Source organism: Megascapheus bottae, chromosome 17, assembly GCF_031878675.1.
Source record: "Megascapheus bottae isolate mThoBot1 chromosome 17, mThoBot2.hap1, whole genome shotgun sequence".
NCBI classification, from domain to species: domain Eukaryota; kingdom Metazoa; phylum Chordata; class Mammalia; order Rodentia; family Geomyidae; genus Megascapheus; species Megascapheus bottae.
The window spans coordinates 49,244,385-49,265,871 of NC_143525.1; the positions used below are offsets into that span (position 1 = coordinate 49,244,385).

General features: G+C 53.5%; 2 protein-coding genes across 4 annotated transcripts in view; both read right to left on the reverse strand.

Moving 5' to 3' along the window:
* Timp2 (TIMP metallopeptidase inhibitor 2) overlaps positions 1 to 21,487 on the reverse strand; it is a 39,704-nt gene that overhangs the window by 17,335 nt on the left and 882 nt on the right. Inside the window, exon 1 of one of the 2 annotated variants that reach the window (XM_090351304.1) lies at positions 9,473 to 9,554. The exons of the other annotated variant lie outside the window; for it this stretch is intronic. Within the exon in view, the coding sequence (XP_090207430.1) occupies position 9,473 (1 nt within the window). The 5' untranslated portion in view covers positions 9,474 to 9,554. Of the gene's footprint in view, positions 1 to 9,472; positions 9,555 to 21,487 lie in introns of those variants that run through there. 2 annotated transcript variants of the gene reach the window in all.
* On the reverse strand, positions 2,985 to 9,562 carry Cep295nl (CEP295 N-terminal like). Of its 2 annotated transcripts, none has more exons than XM_090351301.1 (2): positions 9,473 to 9,562; positions 2,985 to 4,820 (listed from the first exon to the last, which is right to left on the reverse strand). In XM_090351301.1, exon 2 carries the CDS (start codon positions 4,657 to 4,659, stop codon positions 3,028 to 3,030), a length of 1,632 nt encoding a protein of 543 aa, XP_090207427.1. In that variant the 5' UTR covers positions 4,660 to 4,820; positions 9,473 to 9,562; the 3' UTR covers positions 2,985 to 3,027. The 2 variants fall into 2 exon arrangements, with proteins under 2 accessions (XP_090207427.1, XP_090207428.1); XM_090351302.1 differs by lacking the exon at positions 9,473 to 9,562 and adding an exon at positions 8,951 to 9,152.

Sequence of the window (21,487 nt, forward strand, 5' to 3'; positions counted from 1 at the left end):
CTTCCAGGCTACACGGGAAGGCTGGTTCTGTGCTGGGTTCTGTGGTGGCTGCGGCTCTAAGCCCAGGGAGCCTATAGAACCTTTCGTGCCTTTCCAGGTCCATGAAAAGCCAGGCACCATGTCAGTACAGATATGACCAAAAAATCCCCCAAAACCAAAAAACCCTGCAGGGTGTGATTCAGGCCCCCCTGAAAGGAGCCAACTGTGCTGTCCTGAGGGTTGAGGTCCCCACGGAGGGTCTGGCTCAGGTGTCTCAGAAGCCAGCACCTCACCTCACTGTGGGCCTCCTCCTTCATTCACTAGCTAGCATTCCACCTGAGTCTTGGCCCCCTGGGTGCCACTCACCCCTCACCTCTGGGACAGCCTCCGGGAGGAGGTCTGGTATTATTTTGTAAACAAAAAATATTAGAAGATGGGCCGGGAGTTTGGCCTAGTGGTTAAAGTGCTTGCCTAGCATGCATGAAGACCTGGGTTCGATTCCTTGGTACCACATACATAGAAAAAAGCCAGAAGTGGTGCTGAGGCTCAAGTGGTAGAGCTCTAGCCTTGAGAAAGTCCAAGGACAGTGCTCAGGCCCTGAGCTTAGGCCCAGGACTGGCAAAAAAAAAAAAAAATATTAGAAGAGCACAGTAATGGCTGCGATCTTTCCCATCCCAGCTGTGGAGCTCAGTTTACAACCTCCAAAAGCTCTTTAAACGAAAGCTAGTGCCCAATCCCAATCCTGTGTTGGCACCCAGACTTCTGGAGAAATGCACAAGGGATATTAGTGCTCCTTTCAGAAACGGGCACAGAATAAAAACAGTCATGGTCTTGGAAAGAAGGTGAGAGCCACGGGTGAGGACATGCTGAGGGGAAAATGAGTGGAGGTGGAGAGGAAAAAAGGCGAGGAGGATGAAAAGGGGAGATGGACGACAGGAGGGGTGGGGGGAGAGGAGGAGGGAAGGAGGGCGGAGAGGTGGGACAGGGAGAATGAAGTAAAAAAGGAGGGGGACCAGGAAGTGAAATCAAGAGGTTTTAGGGTTTTTTTTCCTTATTTGCTGTTTTTGTATTCTTTTTGTTTGTTAATGTACATGTCTATGCGAGTGTAAGGGGAGCCACAGAAATGGAGAGACGAAGGGTAAACAAATAAATGCAGCAGTGGTATGCACTGGATACTATATTGAAAGTGAACTACACAACTTGTGGGTGGGGAAGGGAGGTAAAAACTGGGGGGGGGGGAGAGAGAGAACACTGTACAAAAAGAAATGTCAGCCAGGCACCCTTGGCTACTCAGGGGGCTAGATCTGAGGATCATGGTTCAAAGTCAGCTTGGGAAGAAAAATCTCTGTGAAACTCTTACCTCCAATTAACCATCCAAATACCGGAAGTGATGCTATGGCTCAAAGTGGTAGAGCATTAGCCTTGAGCAAGAGAGCTCACAGACATCACCCAGGCCCTGAGTTCAAGATCCACAACTGACAAAAAAATAAAGGTACCCTTTACCCACCTGACTTACATAACTGTAAACTCTGCATATGTCATTTTTTTTTGCTAGTCCTGGTCTTTGAACTCAGGGCCTGGGCACTGTACTTGGGATTTCTCAAGGCTAGACCTCTACCACTTGAGCCACAGCACCATTTCTGGCTTTTTCCATGTATGTGGTACCAAGGAATCGAACCCGGGTCTTTGTGCATGCTAGGCAAGCACTCTACCACTAGGCCAAACTCCCGGCCCTGCATATGTCATCTTTATAATAAAATTTTAAAGAAAATGATGGAGGAGTGATGGATAGAGATGGAAAGGAGAAAGGAGAGCAGAGGAGAGGAGGGGAGGCTCAGGAACTATTTTGATCCCTTTTTTTTTTTGTCAGTCCTGGGGTTTGAACTCAGAGCCAGGGCACTGTCCTTGGGCTTTCTCAAGGCTAGAACTGTACCCTTGAGCCACAGCATCACTTCCAGCTTTTTCTGTGTAACTGGTACTGAGGAATGGAGCCCAAGGCTTTGTGCATACTAGGCAAGCACTCTACCGCTAGGCCACACTCCCACCCCCGCTCCTCTTTTTTTGTGCTAGTATAACAGATTGAACTCAGTGCTCTGGCTCTTGCTTGGCTTTTTCTCTCAAGACTGCTGGTTCTACCACTTAAGCCTCGGCTTTTTTCTGGTTAATTAGCACTAAGAGCCAGGCTGTCCAGGCTGGCTTTGAACCAGGATCCTCAGATCTCAGCCTCCTGACTAGCTAAGATTACAGGCCTAAGAATGCAACACCTGGCCACACCTCATTTCTGCATCCACCCGTGGGTGTTTTTGAACAGCAAGAGTAGAGCCAAGCAGTGACCACAGGCTAAAAACATTTCCTATCTGGCTCCTGATGGAAAGAAAAAAATTGTCGACCCCGTCCAGGTCCCTAAATCACAAAGCTTACCCGCTGTGTGTCCACAGCTGCTGTGGCTGCAGACCACTGACCAAACACCCAGGCCTCCCACCCCCCACCACCACAGGGCCAGCCCCAGAGGGGACCAGCCCCTCCTCCACGAGTCCTGTTACAGTTCTAACAGGGCAGGCTGTGTCGTCTCAAGGAAGTGTTAGTGCAATCGGTGGCTATCTCAGCCAGTGGCTGAGCAACAGATAATGTATCTTTTGAATCTGTGCCTGTTTGACCCTGGATGCCCCCCAGACGTCCAGTGTTTATTCATCTAAAACATCTGAAGAGATGATTTTTACCTGCAATTTCCATGGGTGGCTACGCCATGTAAAATCAGATGCGCCTCTGGGAGGGGAGGCAGGCCTGCGGGTGAGCGCTGGACGGACTCATTTCCTCAATCTCACATGGCCTTCTGTTTTTTGTGGGGTTTGGGGTTTTGTTTTTGCACAAAGGAGCCTGCGAGGCAGGTGGTGCAATGGCCTAGAACTTTCTAAGGCCACACACACACACACACACACACACACACACACACACACACACACACACACACATACACACTCACAGACTCTGAGACAGTGCAGGCAAATGGTCACCAGTGATTGTATTTATCATGGGTGGGCCTGGACCTTAACAAGTTTTCTGAAAGTCTTGCAAGCGTTTCCTGGCTTTGTCCAGAAACTGCTTGTGTAACTTGTTTTGCTCGAAAATCTGCTGCTGAAGGTCATGGAGCATCTGATTGTGCCTGTCCTCGTCCAAGAGGCTGGTGCCGGAGAGAGATGGGCTTCTGAACTCGGCTCCTCGACCCATAGACGGGGCCCCTGTGGAGTAAGCCTTCAGCAGGGCCAGGCGGGTTTTCCTCCGCTCCCTCCGCTCCTCCTCCAGCTCAGCCTTGTAGTGAATCTCCAAGCTCATGTCCGGGTGTTCCGTCTGCCCCAGGAAGGCCATTTTCCTTCTCTGCTCCATCTCCACTTTCTGCTTTTGCTTCAGCGCCGCCCAGGTGGCTCTGCCATCCTCTTCCTGCAGGGCAGTGTGGGTGTGATGCTCCCCCAGCTCCGTCTCTAGGGCGGGCTCCAGTTCTGATTCCAAGTTCGGTGAGGGCGAGTCCTCACTCTTGGATATTCTGGTCCCAGAAAAGGACATCTCCTTTAACTCGGGCTTGGTCATCTGAAGGTATTTGAGGCTCTGGGCCTTGCTCAGAAACTGCTTCAAAGTGATCTCAGACGACGTCTCCGAAGCTTCGTCTGTCTCCTCGAGTCTCTCTTCTCGCTGCCTCTGCGAGCCACTGTGGCTGCGGCCACTGTGGCTGCGGGAGTCTGTGAAAGCCCGCTCGACCTCGGGGTCTGGGTCCCCCCGGGAGTTAAGGTGGGAATTTAACTGTTTCCTGAGCTTTCGGTTGGTGTTGAACAGTTCCTCGAAGGCACTCTCCAGCTCCCTCTGCCATCTGCTCTTGTCGCTGCTCTTGAGCGAAGAGCTGGCGGACAGGTCGCTCCTTTTACTGTAGGCCACGCTGCCTGCCCACGGCTGCTCTAGGTCACTCAGCTTGTCTTCGGGGCTGTGCTCCCGGGAGATGTGTTTCAGGCCTTGAACGGAGACAGGGGTCCTCGTCCCTTCCTGCTTCCTCTCCCTCCAGGCTGTTTCGACCTCGGGTTCCTCGATTTCCTCTACGGGGGTCAAGAGTGGGCAAAGCCTGGCCAAGTCCATCCCTCGGCTGAGCCGGGAGCTCACAGAGCGGTGGCTGCTGCTGCTCTTGCTCGAAGGCGACCGCTTTGCCTTGCCCTTCTCCGGGGAGCTCAGCCCTGGGGCTCGGGCAGGCCGCCGCCTTTCCGACCCTGCTGTTTTCTTTCGAGACTTGGGGTGCCAGACTTGCTGTCGGGGTGGCTCTTCCCTGCGATTCTTCCTCTCTCTAAGGGTGACTTTGGACTTGTTCCTGGATCTTGGGGCTCTCCTCCTCTCTCTGGGAATGAACTCCTCCAAGCCGGCCTGGCTCCCCACTGCCTGCTCTGTCACCCCGCCCAGCAGCCGGGCCAGGTAGAGCCGTTCCAGGTCTTTGATCTGTTGGAGCTGGGTCTCCTGCCACTCCGCCTTCAGCTCCTCTGCCAGGCGCTGTAGCTGGCGGTTCCGCCATTGCTGTGACTCGGGTCTTCTGGGCAAAGGTTCGTCGCCTTTGTCTCTCACTTGCAGCAACAGGGCCTTTTGCCTTGGAAGGGAGGCTTCGTCCTCTGTGCCTGACTCGATGGTTTCTTCCCCGCCTCTCTGCATCTCGGTGATCTTCTTAGGCAAGGTGGCTTCTGATCGGAGTGGAAGGTGGGAGAGTCTGGGGCCAAGGGTAAGCAGGGACCAGATCTAGTCCACAGAGGCCTATGAGGGGCAGGACGACACACGCTGCGCCTCGTAGCAGTCCAAGGAGAATGTACGAGGCCCTGGAGACAGTGCACATGGGGTCTTAGTGCAGGGACCCACCCAAGAGCAGGCTCTCCAGCTCTCTTCCCCAGCCTCTGCCTACCAGGGCCCAGTCCAAGTTCTAGTTTCTGGCCCATACACCTTTGACCAAAGCCTATGTGGCAGGTGTGTTCCGTGGGGGTCCAGGTCTGCTTCCCAGGGGACATTGGCAATATGTAGGCAGAGGGACAGGCCTCACCCACTGGGTGCCTCGTGCTCAGGTGGTGTGGGAGGGTATGAATCAAAGCACCTGTGCACAGACTCAGGGTAGGGCCAGACGAAAGGAAGGGAGGGGAGAAGCTGTTCACAGACGAAAAGAGGAAAGGTCAGAGTGTGTGTGTGTGTGTGCGCGTGTGTGTGTGTGTGTGTGTGTGTGTGTGTGTGCGTGTGTGTGCATGCCCTGTCCTGGGGCTTGAACTCAGGGCCTGGGCACTGTCCCTGAGCTATTATTCGAGGCTGTTACTCTACCACTTGAGCCACACCTCCATTGTTAAGTGGAGATAAGAGTCTCACAGATTTGTCTGCTCAGGCTGGCTTCAAAACACAGATCCTCAGATCTCAGCCTCCTGAGCAGCTAGGGTTGCAGGCGTGAACCACTGGTGCCAGGCTCGGCATACATTTTTCGTGCTTGAGTCCAATATAAAGCAAACTGAGAGGAGGTGTGGCTTCTCTTTCCCTCATTCTCAGGGACTCCTGCAGGCCTCTGGTTTGGAGGCGCATGCAGGCAGGACTTCCCTAATGGAGCTCAGAGTCTGCAGCCATCAGAATTGATGCCAGAAGCAGCGGCTTCCAGCACTATAATTCATTGGAAGAGCCCTTTCCCTCATCCTTGGGGAACCAGGCTGACCAATCTGAGCAAAAGTAGCAGCAGCATTCAGAAAACAGCCAGTGGGTACTGTGCTGGCCCACCTCTGGGCACTCAGCACCCACATACCTGCTGCTCCTTTGATATTTATTCATGTATGTGAGACAGCCCAGGCTGGCCTTGAACTTGAGGTCTTCCTGTCTTAGTGCTGAAATTACAGGCATGTACCACTATGTTTTGTATAATAACTCTGAGAGATCAGATGCTATTATCACCCTTGGTTCACAGATGAGGAAACTAAGGCAGGTAGAGTTGAGGGTACTTGATCTAAAATCACACAGCTGGCAAAAGGCATATAAACCACGGGAGATCACCCTGTCACTGGCTTTGATGAGGTTCAGTGTTACCATGGTTATTGTTCTTCTCCCCAGTCTGCCAGCTTCCATGATGGGCAGGAAGAGAGGAAAGAAAACAGAAACATTTCACACAGGGATGGTGGCTTAGGAGGAAGGTTACCCAGGATGCAATGGGAGGAAGAATGGTCTTTTGTTTCTTGTTCTTTTTTCTGTTTTGAAATAACAAATTGGGCTAAGTCAGTTGGAATACACAGGAATCCAGATCTTTTCCTTACCTCTCATCCAAAAATTAGTTCATACTAGCTCCTGGACCTTCATGGAAGGAACACAAGTAGAAATGCTTAGAAGGAAGATATATATTCATAACTTTGGCTTACGCAAAGATTTCTAAGGTGCAGCACACACACACACACACACACACACACACACACACACACACACACAAAAAACAACAACTGGCAATAAAAGAAGTTGTTAAACCAGATGTCATCCAAGTTAAGACCTGCTTGTGTTGAAAGTCACCATTAATAAACACATTAAATCATCTTCCAGAAGAAAATATTTGAAGACCACACCTCCAATAAAAGACTCTGACCCAGAAAATTTAAACAACTCTTTCAACTCAATAAGAAAACAAGCCATCTAATATAAAAATGGGCAAAAGACTTAAATAGACCACTCAACAAAGACAACAGATGCACGGTTAATATAGCACATAAAACCACATCCAGCCCCAGCGTTCACCAAGGAAACACAAGGAAGGGCTGCTGTGTGTGCGTGAGAGACCACTTCACACCTGTAAGATAACGGCAATTAACAACAGATGGAGAGCCTACGCCTATAATTCCAGCTCCTCAGGAGGCAGGGACAAGGAGGATGGACAGTTCAAGGCCAGTCAAAAGGCCTACCTCAAAAACAAGGGCTGAAGACAGAGCTCCAGTCAATTGCAGAACCCAAACTGGAAGCGGGGGCTAAATGCCTGCCCCCATGCTCGGCATGTCCTCCACCGGGACCATCTCCCTTCCCCTCTCCTGACAGAGGTGGAAGGATGGATGGAACTGTCACACCCAGGGAGCTGCTCAGATGGCTCCAGACCACAGAGGCAGTCCAGGTCTCTCCCCTAATCCCCACCCCCAGGGCCCCACCACAGAGCCCCCTGGTCTCCAGGAATCCACCCACCCCTTGGGGCTGACCATGTATCCGGTCTTACACCCCTCATGTGTGGACATTCACTCCAACCACATATTGCCCCTGACACAGGCCCAACAACACAGGCCAGCCTGAGCGCATCCGAGGTCACTGTCCCCCCACCCCCAAGGCCGACATCACTCTACTGCCCCTGCTTGGGCCTCCGAAGGCCTCTGGCATGGCCTTGGGATTGTAGGACAAGTTATCACAGTTTAAGCCAGCCAGGTAACGGAGTGGAGGAGACAGGGAGCCCAGCTCCGCCCACCCAGAACTGCATGATATCCCAAACCTCCTGTACCCCACACCCAGGGGTGATGTCAGTCCTAGCTCCACTTGCTGGTGAGGAAGGCTGAGGCCTGGAGAGGTTAGGAAACTTGCCTGAGGCCACACAGCCTGGGAGCCCGGAGCCAAGCCGCCCCAGCCAGGCTCTCAGCCTTCTGGATGAGCAGAGCTGGAGGCCACTGCGTGTGGCACGAATGGATTCTGGTTGCATCTGTCTTCATCGGACCTCTGGCCTCCCTGGGCCTCCTGTGACTCCGAGAACCTAGCCTCCGACAGCAGCTCACGGATGCCAGGCTCTGTCCTTCAATGCCTCAGATCAGCCCAACATTCCACCCATACCTCCAGCCCCATCCAGGCCTCAAAAGTAACGACCACACACAGGAAGTCTTGGCCTTCCCCAGACGCTGCAGACGTTGAGCTGGGTGCTGGTGGCTCCCAGCCTAATCTTAGCTACTCAGGAGGCTGAAAGCTGGGATCACTGTTAGAAGTCACCCCAGGCACGAAAGTCCATGACACTCTTATCTCCAATAAGTCAGAAGTGGTCCAGTGGTGCTAGAACTCAAGAGCAAACAAAGCTCAGGGACAGGGCCCAGGCTCTGAGTTCAAGCCCTAGGTCTGACACTGGCACCTGCGTGCATACACGCATACACACACACACCAGTGATGCTGTGACTCAAGAGCAAACAAAGCTCAGGGACAGGGCCCAGGCTCTGAGTTCAAGCCCCAGGACTAGCATTGGCACGCACACGCGTGCGCACACACACACACACACACACACACACACACACACACACACAGGTGAATATGCACTCATACACATATACACATGAGCTGCAGACAGGACCCAGGAAGCCTGGTTCACGCAGCCTCTTTGGACAGAAGCATCAGCTAGGCAGAGAAATGCTTCCGTATGGTTAAAGCTCACCAGCTCCTGTCAAGTTCGAGGTTTCTCTGTCATCAGAATACATACAATTTGTCCTTTCCAACAAATCAAGAAATTCCTTGGGGCGTTTCAGAGTCACAGGACAGAGGACCCCCCCCCCCCAACACACACACACTGCGCTGTGGGCTTCAGACCAGCTTCACAGAGCAGCCTGCGTCCTCCATGCTGGTTGTAACTTCCTGTCCGTCTCTCTGCCAGCAGCCTGTTTTTCTTAACTGCTGTGTCCTGGCACCCCAAAGCACAATTTGGAGACGGTTGGGTGGGACCGACAGGCTGAGGTGCCAATGGGCCTCGAGGACCTGATCTTCATCGATGATGTGGAACCTTGTGGGAGGCCTGGATCCACCACGAGCCTTGGGCTCTGGAGACTTTTTATTTCCCCCTAAGACAGGCACTCACCCCAAGCTTATGATGATACTTCCACAGTACCACTGAACCCAGCTCAAAAAACTTGTAAAAACTGTTTACATAACTGTAGGGCAAATTGTTATAGAATAGACCCCCAACTCTCCAAGCCCTGCCCTGGCCAGTGCTCACCTGAAGGCTCCGGACCTGGGGGGAAGAGGGCTCACCTCTGCTAGGGAAGCCCAGGACCCTTCCACAGTATTCAGCAGTCGCCTGAGCTCAATACTGCAGAGCCAGACAAGACAGGGTGGTTCTGAGAATGGCACTGGCTCGCAGGGGCTCCAAGCGGATACCCGGAGCAACATGGAAAGGAAAAGGCAGTGGTGGCTCCCCCCTCTGGGAGCTGGCAGGCAGGCGTGTGGCAGAGCTCCCTTCAACAAAGTGAGAACTGCCTGCCCCCCAGAAATGGTCAATGTGACATCACAGGATAGTCGCTTCAAAAATCACAGTAGAACTGTCAACCAACAAGAACAGAGTGAGGCCTGCGGAGGACAAGGGAGAACCTGGTGGAGAGAGGTGAGTGTTCCTGGAGAGTTCTAGAGGAAGAAGGGGAGGCGGAGGAAGGGGGAGGGGGACGGGGCTCTGCTGCCTTGACCCCTCACGGTGAGGACCACCCAGTGCGGGGTCCGTGCTTGGGGACGGGGCGGTACTTACTGTGTTCGACTCCAGATGGCTGAGCTAGACCACTGAGGAGGACACATTACAGGAAGGCAGAGGCTGGCCAGGTGGAAGGAAGCACTGTCTAGAAGGCTGTCTTGAAATCATTGGGTAGGTAGTGAGACACCCATCACTGGAGGCATCCAAGCCAAGCCCGGATAAAATAAACATCAGACACACGTTTGCTTTTAACTCCATGTCTCTCTGACTCCTAGCCTCTAACGAGCATGCTGCTGCCCAGCGTCTGGTTTCTAACACTTCCTGACTGAGCTGAGTAGTGGGGGTTTTCTAGAGCCCTGGGCTGGGTTTTGAACTGGCAGTGTCCGAATCCCCTGAAGGGGAGGTGTCAAAAGTCCTGGCCAGGCCTCACAGCATCCATTTTCACCCCAGCCTTGGGGCGGAAACGTATGAATTCACATTTTACTTCTCCAATGCCCCACTAGGGTTGGGGTGTCTCTAGAGGACTGGGGTGTCCGTCAAGACAGACGGATCCCCGAACTTACACTGCCGTTCACGGCAGGGCAGATAGGCCTGGCGCCTTCCTAAATGTATCCGCAGAGCTTCTCACCAGATCAGGGGCCTCCAAACATCCCTCGCCCCATCCCTGGGGGGGGCCCCTCCCCACCTGTCCCTCCAGCTTGTTCTGCCTCTGGGAAACCCCTTGGGCAGCGGCCTTCAAGTCAGCCTCTGGACATCCGGCCTGGGGCCTCACAGACCAGCTGGGCACAGGAAGAACTGAACCCCACCAACAGGTTAGAACCTGGCCTCCAGGAGGTCCGCAGGGAGTCTCAGGGGCCACTGACCCTGGATGGCTGCTGGAATTCAGGCTGCTGGAATTCAGGCTGCTGGAATGGCTTCCCACCTCCAAAGCAGCAGCAGCCCCGCTGTGCCTCGGCTGGTTAACTATGGCAGCCTGTTGCCATGGGAACAGCGGAGCTGTTGGGCTGTGACATCACTTCCGGGGTGAGGTCAAGAACAGCAGCCAGCCAGCCCCCAGGACAAACCCAGGCGTGGGCCAGAGGACCAGTCACAGAGGTCTGTCTCAAACAGCGTCATGGCAAACAGATATTGGGGGGTGGGCGGGAGGAAGCCCTCCCCCTCCCCCCACCCCCTCCCCCGAGCCTGGAAGCATAGTGACTTCCCAGGGACCAAGCTGTTCTCCCAGCTGTCAGAACACCAAGTGGTTGGGCTATAAGGTCCGGGCTCCTCCCGAACACTCCTCACCTTCTCTGGAGGGACAGCAAGGAGCCTGGCTCAGGCAGCGGGGGAATAGATATTACTATGTACAAATACATACACGCTTTCGAATAGCTCGGGAGTCTGCTTGCCCACCTAGAACGAGAAGCTGGACACACACAACCTGTTTCTTGAGACAACCTCTACAGAGCAAATCGCTGAGAAACCATGTTTGGGAAATAAAGCAACCAACTGGGATTGGCCAAGGCATGGGAATCTTGGAGGGTTCAAGTCTCAGGAGAGTGCATTCTGGACCCAGGCTGGGCTGGGCCTGGGAGAGGCCACGGGCTCTGACCCCGAACTGCATGATGGTTCTCCTCACAGGAAAGTTCTCTATCATAGATAGATAGATAGATAGATAGATAGATAGATAGATAGATAGATAGATTTTTTTTTAATCCTTTCAGTTTTTCTTTTGGTCATGGCTGCTTTTCTATGTCAATTTGCCTGGGCTAAGGAATGCCCAGCTAGCTGCTTATCTGTTTTCAAGGGTATCGGAGAGGTGTTTCTGTAAAGGATTTAAGTTAAACAGACATCCTCCATGATTCAGACGTGGCTGCCATCCTACCTACTGGGGGCCTAGAAGAAGGAGGAAAGGTCAGGGGTCAAGAACCCACAGCCCCTGCAGGCGGAGCCCATGGGTCCAGGCCTTTGGTCACCAGAGCTCCTACCATCCACTCCCTTGTCTTCTAGCCCTTGGGTACTGACTTAACTACACTACCAGTGTGCCCAGCTCTCCAGCTTGCAGACAACAGATTGTAGGATTTCTTAGCCTCTAGCGCTATGTGAGCCAGTCCCCATAATAAATGCCCTCCCCCCCCTTCTTCCTCCCTGTCCATGTTTCTGGAGAATCCTGATGAATGGGGAGGTGGTGGCCCACAGCCATAGCCTAAGCCCTCTCCATGGCCCTATCAGAATGACGGGTAGGCCTTCCCAACACCACCTGCTCCAGGTCTGTTCTGGAAGGTTCCCTCAAGCCCCACCCTTCTGAGGCCACCTCACTGTACACCCTTTAGTGTCAAACCACCAGGCACTGTGTGTCCTGGGGGGGACCCATCAATGCCCAGGGTAGGTGGCCTTGATGGCTGGGTCCTTGGCTCTGCAGACTGCGGTAGGACCCACACTCTGGCAAATGCCAACCAAAAAACCAAAAAACAACAACAACAACAAAAACAATTACAGGCTGGGATTGTGGCTCAGTGGTGGAGTGCTTGCCTAGCATGCATGAAGCCCTGGATTCTATTCCTCAGTACCACCTATAGAGAAAATGCCAGAAGTGGCACTCTGGTTCAGTTTGGTAGATTGCTAGCCTTGAGCAAAAAAGAAGCTCAGAGATAGTACCCAGGCTCCGAGTTCAAGCCCTAGGATTGACAACAACAACAATAATAATAATTGCCAGGCATTAGTGACTCATATTTGTCATCCCAGCTACTCAGGAGGCTGAGATTGAGTGTCCTGGTTTGAAATGAGCTGTGGCAGGAATGTCTATGAGACTCTTACCTCTAACAAATCAGTGAAAAGACAGAAGTAGAAGTATTGCTAAAGTAAAGCCAGGTTAAAAAAAAGAGAGAGAGAAAATGAAGGGTGAGACCCAGAATCCAAAAAGCATATATAATTCAAGTTCATTACAGGAAGCCTGACTCTACCCATGTATCTACACTTTTATATCTCTGGGTTTTTTTTGTGTTGTTGTTGTTTTTTTTTGCCAGTCCTGGATTTGAGCTCAGGGCCTGAGCACTGTCCTTGGACTTTCTCAAGGCTAGAGCTCTACCACTGGAGCCTCAGCACCACTTCCAGCTTTTTTCTATGTATGTGGTACCTAGGAATTGAACCCTGGTCTTCGTGCATGCTAGGCAAGCACTCTACCACTAGGCCAAACTCCTGGCCCCTTATATCTCTGTTTTTAAAAATCTGTGCCAAGGTCAGCTTGCCTGCCACGCTTAGATCTGGGTTCATATCCCAGAACCACACATTCTCTCCCCGCTCTCTTTCTCCCCCCGACACATACACTCACAACTCATACCTTTGTTGCCTACATGCTGATAGCATCTACCTGATCATGCCCCTGCTATGTATGCACACATATGACTTCTAAGATCGCCCTAAGGACAAGCAAGCTGGGGTTGAACAGCCTTGTGCTTAAGGATGTCCTTAACTATTTATTCCTTCTGAAAAATTCCTAGATCCAGGGCTGCCTCTTCAGAATGAAAGCTTATTTGCAACGTCCTTGACAGCTTTGGCTGCAAGGCCCCTCTGAGATTCCACACAGCTCACATTAGCACAAAATCTCCATTTCCTCAATCATCTGAGAGGATGGCCAGCTTCCCTGCCGCTAGCGACCCAGTACACTGGCGTCTGAGGCCGTGGAGCTGAGTCCTGTTCCAGAGACCTGAGCCAGGATTGTCTCAGTGGGATCCTGGCACTGCCACTCCAACTGGTGACCTTGGGCAAGTCACAGTTTCCTCCCACCCGAGACAGATACCAACTGCATCTGCCTCATCACCCCAGGACAGTCCTCGCAAAGGGAGCCAGCAAGCAACTTGACCCCAGAAGGCTCTCAGTGATTGATTTGGATGGCCTGCCCTGGTGTCCTAGACCTGCCTTCCAGAACCAGTACAAGGAAAGCAAACGCCACGCTAGTCGGCCCATTGGGCCAACTCCTTGGCCACAGCTGAGGACAGGGGAGCAGTGATACTCACTCTAACTCCATGCCAACATACTCATTGCTCTCAGGATGTGTGAGGGTTGAAGGGCAATTGCCAGGAAGCAAGAAAGAAACCCCAGAGCTGAGTACTGGTGGTTCACACCTGTAAGCCTTGCTACTACTTGCGAGGCTGAGACCTGAGGATCAAGGTGCAAAGACAGTCAAAGCAGGAAAACCTAGGAGACTCTTATCTCCAACTAACCACCAAGAAAGTGGAAGTGTGGCTCATGCGGTAGAGTGCTAGCCTTGAGCAAAGAGGGTCAGCGACAGTGCCCAGACCCTGAGCTCAAGCCACAGGACCAGACAGAAAGGAAGCAAGGCGAAGGGAAGAGAAGGGAAGGGAAGGGAAGGGAAGAGAAGGGAAGGGAAGGGAAGGGAAAGGGAGAGGAGAGAAGGGAGGAAAGAGGGGAAAGGAGGGAGGGAAGGAAGGAAGGAATCCCAGAAATACTGGCTGGACAGGGACCAGGAGAAGGCACGTGTGAAGCCTGCCTCCCTTATGTCCCCAAAGCCTCTGCCACAGCTTCAGCAAACCTGAACACAGCAGTCCACCAGGAACCTGCAACACAAAAGGGCGCTTAGATCCTTTCTCCCTAGTGTGCATCAAAGTCACTGAGGCCCTCAGCCCTATCTATGTGTGACGGCCGAGCCTGGCTGCGCTTGCCCTGGGACCCCCAGCAGTCCTGGGCCCATCATCCTGTGGTCTTCCTAGGGTGGAAGGGGCTGGTGGATTGCATGCCTGTCACCCAGCAGGGTGCGTGGAGGCTCCCAACTCACCAGGGCTGTGAAAATGCCGCAGACACAGGACACACACTGAGCAGAGGCATCACGTCAGGGCTCCATGGCCCATGGTCCTTCCTGGCTGTCTTCAAATGCTCTTGTGCCCCTCCCCTTCCACATCTCTGAACCCTGGTGGTGAGGACCTGGGCCTGTGCAGAGGGCTCTGGGCACGGTCTGGAGGAGCAGGTCATCAGAGAGAGGCTACTCCTCACCTCGGGGGCCAGCACGGGGAAGGATGAAGAAACACCCAGGACCCTCCGATTGAGCCTCGGCTGACCTGCTCTCACACCCATCCTCCTGTTCCCAGGGCCCTAGGTCTGGGTGGAGGGAAAGAGGGCGATAGACACAAGCTTGGACAGAGGAGCCACAGAGCCACAGAGACTGGAATCACGTGGCACTCAGGAAAAAACACAGGACATCGTGCACTGCTGGCTCCTGGGCTTTTACAGAGGGAAGAGGTCCTTTCCCACTGCCTGCCTGCCTGCCTGCCTGCCTTCCTTCCTTCCTTCCTTCCTTTCCTCCCTTCTTTCCTTTTTGTTAGTCATAGGGCTTGAATTTGGAGCCTAGGCACTGTCCCTGAGCTCTTTTGGCCCCAAGCTAGCACTCTACCACTTTGTGCCACAGTGTCATTTCTGGTTGCCTGGTGGTTCACTGGAGATTTAAGAGTCTCACCCTTTCCTGCTTGGGTTGGCTTTGAATTTCGATCCTCAGATCTCAGCCACCTGAGTAGTTAGGCCCATTGGGTGCCTCAGAAATTCCAGAAGTGGTAGTGGGGGTGATGCATATGGTAAGGCTTACCTCACTTGTACACTAAAACTTATTCCACTACTCTACAACCCTAAGACAAGAAGAGGAAGAGGAGGAGGAGGAGGAAGAAGACGATGAGGAAGAGGAGGAAGAGACTCAGAAAGACACAGGACTCAGAACTAGCCTCCCAGACTACAGGAGAGAAAGGGCCAAGCAGTCTCCACCCAAGTCAGATGCTGTCTCTGAATCTGTGGGACAAGATTCCTCAGGCTCCCATTCATGGAACATGCCACAGTAGAAAGCCAGCCTTTTACCTTGGGGGCCATTTCCCCTGTCCCTTGTTCCCTCATGGACTGGGGGCTCAGAATGGGTGACAGGTTCAGTCAGTTTAAAGGCTGGCCCTTGCAGATACCCTTTCTTCTCGAGTCTTCCTGCTTGCTTCTGGAAAGTAACAGCAGGTAACCAGGCAAGATCTACGCCAGCCATGAGCAAAGCAGGCCCACATCAATGCTGCCAGGCCTCAGTGATGCAGGCCAGGGTCACAAAGGATGCCTGCAGAGGGCTACAGTAAAATGACATTGGCTGTGAGGCTCATACAGGTCTGTATGACACACAGACACACACACAGACACAGACACAGACACAGACACAGACACACACACACACACACACACACACACACACACACACACACAGCTATTGTAGTCCAGAGCAGCCATGCACAATGCATTCCCAGCAGGCATGGCTGTGTCCCAATAAAACTTTATTTATAACAGCTTGTGACTGGCCTGACATTGGGTATAGTTTGCCAATTCCTGAAAGAAGCTGGCCTCTGCCTTCTATGGGAACCAATCACACTAGTAGAGTTGCAGCACACCCTGCTGCAGGGTGCCACTTAGGGAGGGACCCGGTGCCTCTGGCAAAATAACTACCATAGACACTCCAGGCAAACCCATATGTGGTGACGGCAGCATTTATTTCCACTGAATGCACACTGCGTTCCTTTTGGGCTCGGAGTTACATCTCAATACAGCTTATGAGAAGCAAGCCTTGGCTGCATCTCAACTACTTAGGGAGGCAGAGGCAGGAGGATTGCGTGTTCAAGGCCAGCCCAGGCAAAGTTAGCAAGATCCTATCTCAGAAACAAATTAGAAAAATAACAGCACTTGGAATGCAGCTCAGGGGTAGTGTGCTTTGCCTAGCATGCGTGCAAGGCTCTTGGTTCAATCCCCAGTACAGAGTGGTAGGGTTTAATCTACCACTCCATGGAGGCCTGGAGAGTTCTGTCCCGGGCCAGCCCATCCCCCACTGCCCAGCCTGCAACATCCTCCTCTTCCATTTCCTTTCAAATGCCTTGGGTTGGGAAAGCCTGGGGATCAGGCCCCTAAGGTTTTTCACTCAAAGCTGGCGGTCTACCACTTGAGCCACAGCTCCACTTCCGGCTTTTTGGTGGTTAAATGGAGATAAAAGTCTCACAGACTTCCCAGCCTGGGCTACAGACCCTCAGATCTGAGAATCCTCAGATCTCAGCCTCCTGAGTAGCTAGGATTACAGACACAAGCCACCAGTGCCCGGCTTCTCTGATTCACAGATGGAACTGGACAGGCAGGCCCCATGTCCACGGTCACTGCTGGACTAGGCCAGGTTCTGTGCGCCTCTGGACATGCTGTAAATGTGGGCACCCTTCCCTGCTGATTCCTCCTTGGCCAGCCCAGGTCCCACCCCCATCCCCACTGTCAGCTGACATGCTGATTCAGTGCTTTCTGTCTGCATGCAGTTGTCACCAAGTCTCAGCTGAACTCACGAGCCCCCTTCCTGCCTGACTCGGGGACACGTGGCTACCACACTGACGTATCCCATTCTAGGTTCCTCTTGAGCCCTGTATGTCAACTGCAAGGCCGCCTCCCTGCCCTGGGTCAACCTCTGCTGTTCCCATCTTGCAGAGCAAACAGCTGGTCTCCCCCAGGGCACCCCGCGGGGACCACAGAAGACTGCCAGATCTTCTACCTGGGCTCAAGGCTGTCCACAGCCGGGTAGCCATTCTCCCTCAGATCCCTCTGCTCTGCTCTCCCTCCCTGCCCCCCTCCCAGGCCCTGACCCTTCTGCCTGAAGGGTCCCTCCTTCCCGTGAACACACCTGCCCCTCAGGCCACCCAGAGGCCACATCTTACACCAGATCTCATCGCAGGGCCACTGCCCAGACTGTGCTGCAAGGCCCAGCCATGTGACTGTGCAGTGACACACATGCTGCACTTTTGCCTTTATTTGCTTTATGAAAGCAAAACGGGTTGAGGGTGTGGCCCAAGAGGTATAGTATCTGTCTGGCAAGCTCAAGGCCCTGAGTTCAAACCCCAGTACCACCAAGCATATATTTCCCAACTGTTACGCTGCATGGAAAGCAAGCCGCTCAGTGACCAGCTTGGGGTTCACAGCCTCCCAGTAGGTGTTGCTTTGCTCTGACCAAGGTTTGAGGTGCAGCTGCAGCCCAGGGGCTCCTCATCCAGGGCGCTGGGACCCCTCCAGAGCCATCCCTAAGCCCGGGCCGCCTCCTCTCCCTGTGGTGGCTCTAGCCACCTAGCTCCTTCCTCAGAAAGCCAGCTCCAGCCCTGAGCTGTGCAAATGTTCACAGTAAACAGGCGACCCACAAGAACACTTGTTTCCAAAAAGCTGTCTGTGGCCTTGGGAGGGCGCATGCCTCGGTCCTGCTCACCCCACAGACTAACACAGGGTCTACACACCCGGGCTGTGAGCCCTCTCTCAAATGCCCACTCTGCCGGAGCCTCTAAGAACGTTCCTGAAAACCCCCACCAAACATAACCCCTACCCTCCGACTTCCCTGCCTGGCATGGCTTGGAGCCCCAGTACTCAGATCTCAGTGTTCTGAGAGGCTGGGGTACAGGTGTGAGCCACCCGTGCCTAGCTTTCCGGTGCTTTTTCCTTCTCCAGCTGTCTTTCCATCTTCCTAGCTTCCTGGGGTGTCCCAAGGCTGCAGCCTCTGCGGAGTAGTTGAGGTTCTTCCATCTGGCCCAGCATGGCGTCGCCCTTCCTCCCTCCAGCCTGGGAGGCAGCCCCACCCCATTCCTCCACATGTTGAAGGTCACTGAAGGATCTGGCCACCTGGCAGTCTAGCCCAGATGGTGATGGGAACCCAGACCCTCTACGGATTCCAGACCACAGCCCAGCACTGCTCACTGGCTGTGCTGCCAGGGCTGCCAGAACAGGCACATTCCAGAGACCTGATTGATCCCAGGCTGGTGCTGACCTCAGACAGGGGTGTGCGGAAGGGGGAGGGGGAGGGGGAGGGGGAGGGGCTGCCTTCCAGTGCTGGCCACACCTCCTCCTGCTGTACCTTGGGAGCTGCCAGGGGCCTAGGTACCATCTCTCCACTGGCAAAAGATTTACCCTACCAGGTACCCTGTCCAAACCTGAGCCAAGGAGCTCTAACCCACCCCTTCTCTTCCACTTACCACTACAAACATATTTCAACCTGTTACAGCCACCCTCTGAATCTTGGTTAAAGTTTATCCAACATTTGCCTGAACAGCAGTGGGTCTCAATTTTCCATTTTGTTTTGGTTCTAGAACTTGAACTCAAGACCTAGACGCTGTCCCTGAGCTTCTTTTGCTCAAGGCTAGTGCTCCACCACTTGAGCCACGGCTCCACTTCTTACTTTTTTGGTGGTTAATTGGAGGTAAGAGTCCCACAGTCTGGGCTGGCTTGGAACTGTGATCCTCTGAGCTCAGCCTCCTGAACAGCTAGCTAGGATTACAGGGGTGAGTCACCACATGCTGATGGAGAGTGAGGGGTAGGCCACCTTCCTGCACTCACTCACCCCAACTGCCCACTTAAATCCACATCCACAGTATCTCATGCCTGACATCTGAGTATCATTTGCGTCCCCTAGGGCTGAGCCAGCCATGGCGGGACTTGTTATTGAAATGCGTAAGCCACTATGAAAATCAGGATGCACAAAGCTGATGACATACACGTGTTGTGTCAGAAGTGGCCCCACACAGGAAGGGCTGGCCCAGCTCAAGGGCCTTCATACCTGCACTGGTGAAGACACAGCCATTACTGAGGGCTAACTGTATGGTTTCTGGCACAGCCACTTCTACCTGTGTGGTTCCTGCTGCTGTTCACAGAGGTCCTACAGGAAGTCAGGATGCCCTGGGACAATCATATAATCATGGGGGGGCCTTGACTATGGGCTCCAGATGGACCCGATCTGGGGCCGGAGACCAGAGGCTTGCCAAAGACAGATTCTGGAGAGGGGACAGCAGCCTTAGCTGGCACAGTGTGAATGTAATGTTGTTTAGTCATCACCACCCACACCAGACTTTATTCTCTGGGTCCAGGAAGCTCCTGAATTTGCCCTTGACTTTAGAAAGAAGCCAAAGGAGTCAGAGTCTGCCAAATGGCTCAGCTGGCTGCGCAACTCCAGGTTCCACCACACATGGTGTGGCCTGAAAGCAGCCTAGGGCTGCTTTCCAGATAGGTTCCTTGGCTACATGGGCTTTCAGGAGGCAGCTTAGAATTTCTTAGGTGAGAGGGAATCGGCCTAGCTTTCAACTCTAAGCAGCGCATTGAAGAAGACACCAATACTCCTATTTGTCAAGACCTTCTGGGAAGGGACAGGGACCGGGGCCTTCCAAACACAGGCCAGTTCGTCTCTTAGTGCTAAGTCCACAGAATAAATCTCCTCTGGAAAACACAGTTCAAATCCTACTATTGTCAGAGAGACCCTCCCAGAAATCCTTCCACAGGCAGAGAGAAGTCTACCTGCTTCTGATACCAATTGCCTCATGTAGACATGGAGTCAGGCTGTATGCAGCCAAGAGTGAAAGAAGCCAGCATGCCACGAGCAGTCATTCCTCCTGTGTGCGTGCTCATGCACACACAAACCTGGTGTGATGTGTGTGTGTGTGGGGGGGGGTGTCCACAGGCCTGGCGGCACAAAATCTCCAGAGTGGTTATTAGAGCTACAAAAGCCAAGGTCTGGGCTAGACGCTCTGTACCTACAAAGGCACCAGAGTAATCTTTAGAAGCCACCAGGCAGTTCTGTTCCCAGCCAGAACAGGGGCCCATTGCTGAGCAAGTCACAAACCTGACCACTTAAAAGGATGGGCTGTGGCTGTCACTCCACAGTCCTCCTCTGGGATCCCTTCTCTTTTTTTTGCTCTAGTTGGTCAACACAGGATGGCTGGGTGGGGCAATCCCGCTATACTGGGCTCAACAATTCCCCTCACCCAAATTCACCACCTGTTGGATCGGAGAATATAATCCTACTTGGAGACAGGGTCTTGCTGACGTAATGGCATCAAGATGAGCTCATGCTGCAGGAGGGTGGGCCCTCACAAAAAAGGAAGATTGAGACGCAAACACACACTGAGGAGATAGTCATGTGAAGACCGAGGGAGATCTCCCAAGAACGGGAGGACGGCCAGGAGCTCCCAGAGGCTGGGAAACAGTCTGGGGCCTCCAGGAGGTCCCAGTCCTGTTCACATCTGGATGTAGACTTCTGGCTTCCTGCCTGTGAGACGATAAAGACTCACTGTCTTAAGGTACCCATGATGGTCATTTGTCCCAGTGGCTGCAGAAGACAAATATGCTGGCTCTGCTCTGTGGTGTAGCTCTGGGCTCGGCATCGGACGGGGTAGGGTTAAACGCTGGGGCGTTAGAGTGATTTTGACGCAATGATTTGGACACCAATGCCAGGAAATCCAGGCAGAGTAGGCAGTGCCTCACTGACAACAGGGCAAGTCCAGAAGTGGACGCCTGGAGAGTGCCCCCCCCCCAGCTCGGCTTCTAGGAGCCCACCACCAAGACCCTGCTCCCCCAGGCCGTGCTTGGGGAGAAGCATGGCCTTTCCACACAGGAGCCGTGACAGACTTGTCTGAAGAGAAGACCCCAGAGGAAGGCCACGGACTCCTGACACCCCCATCCCATTGGGAAGAGTCTGTCCTTTGCCCCCACCCCCAGTTTTGCTGAAAACCAAAGCCATATTCAGCAGATTCCCAGACCCAGGTGGCCACAGCCAAGAGGTCCCACACATGGAGCCCTGAGAATTCCCTAAAGGGCTGACGGGTGGGGCAGCTGTGTGGGAGGGGGCACAGAGGGAGCATGGCTGGGATGTCCTGGCTCCACTCTGGGCAGGTGAGTGAGGCCCGGTCGTACAATTGGTCACACTGTTGGCTGACCTTGTCCCAGGGCCGGGACAGGAGAGGCCTGCGAGGGCCTGGTGGACTCACATTCGTTGGTGTTATCCCCACCAACCACTGCTCTGCCTCCCTGGTGGATGGGAGACTACAGGGCCTTGCCCCTGCTCCTTGATGCCCACTCTCGTGCACAAGATGCCCTGAGATTCGTGGATGCTTCATGGGCAATCCAGGTGTGTCGACAATTCTACGTCCCCCAAGCCTCCAGTTTTGATTGTTTTTTTTTTGGGGGGGGGCATTCCTGTGAAACTCACCAGCAGCAGAAATACTCAGGGTCCCGGTCCCTACCTGGCTCTGTCTGTGGGGCTTCCTGGCCAAGGCTACACAGCCAGCA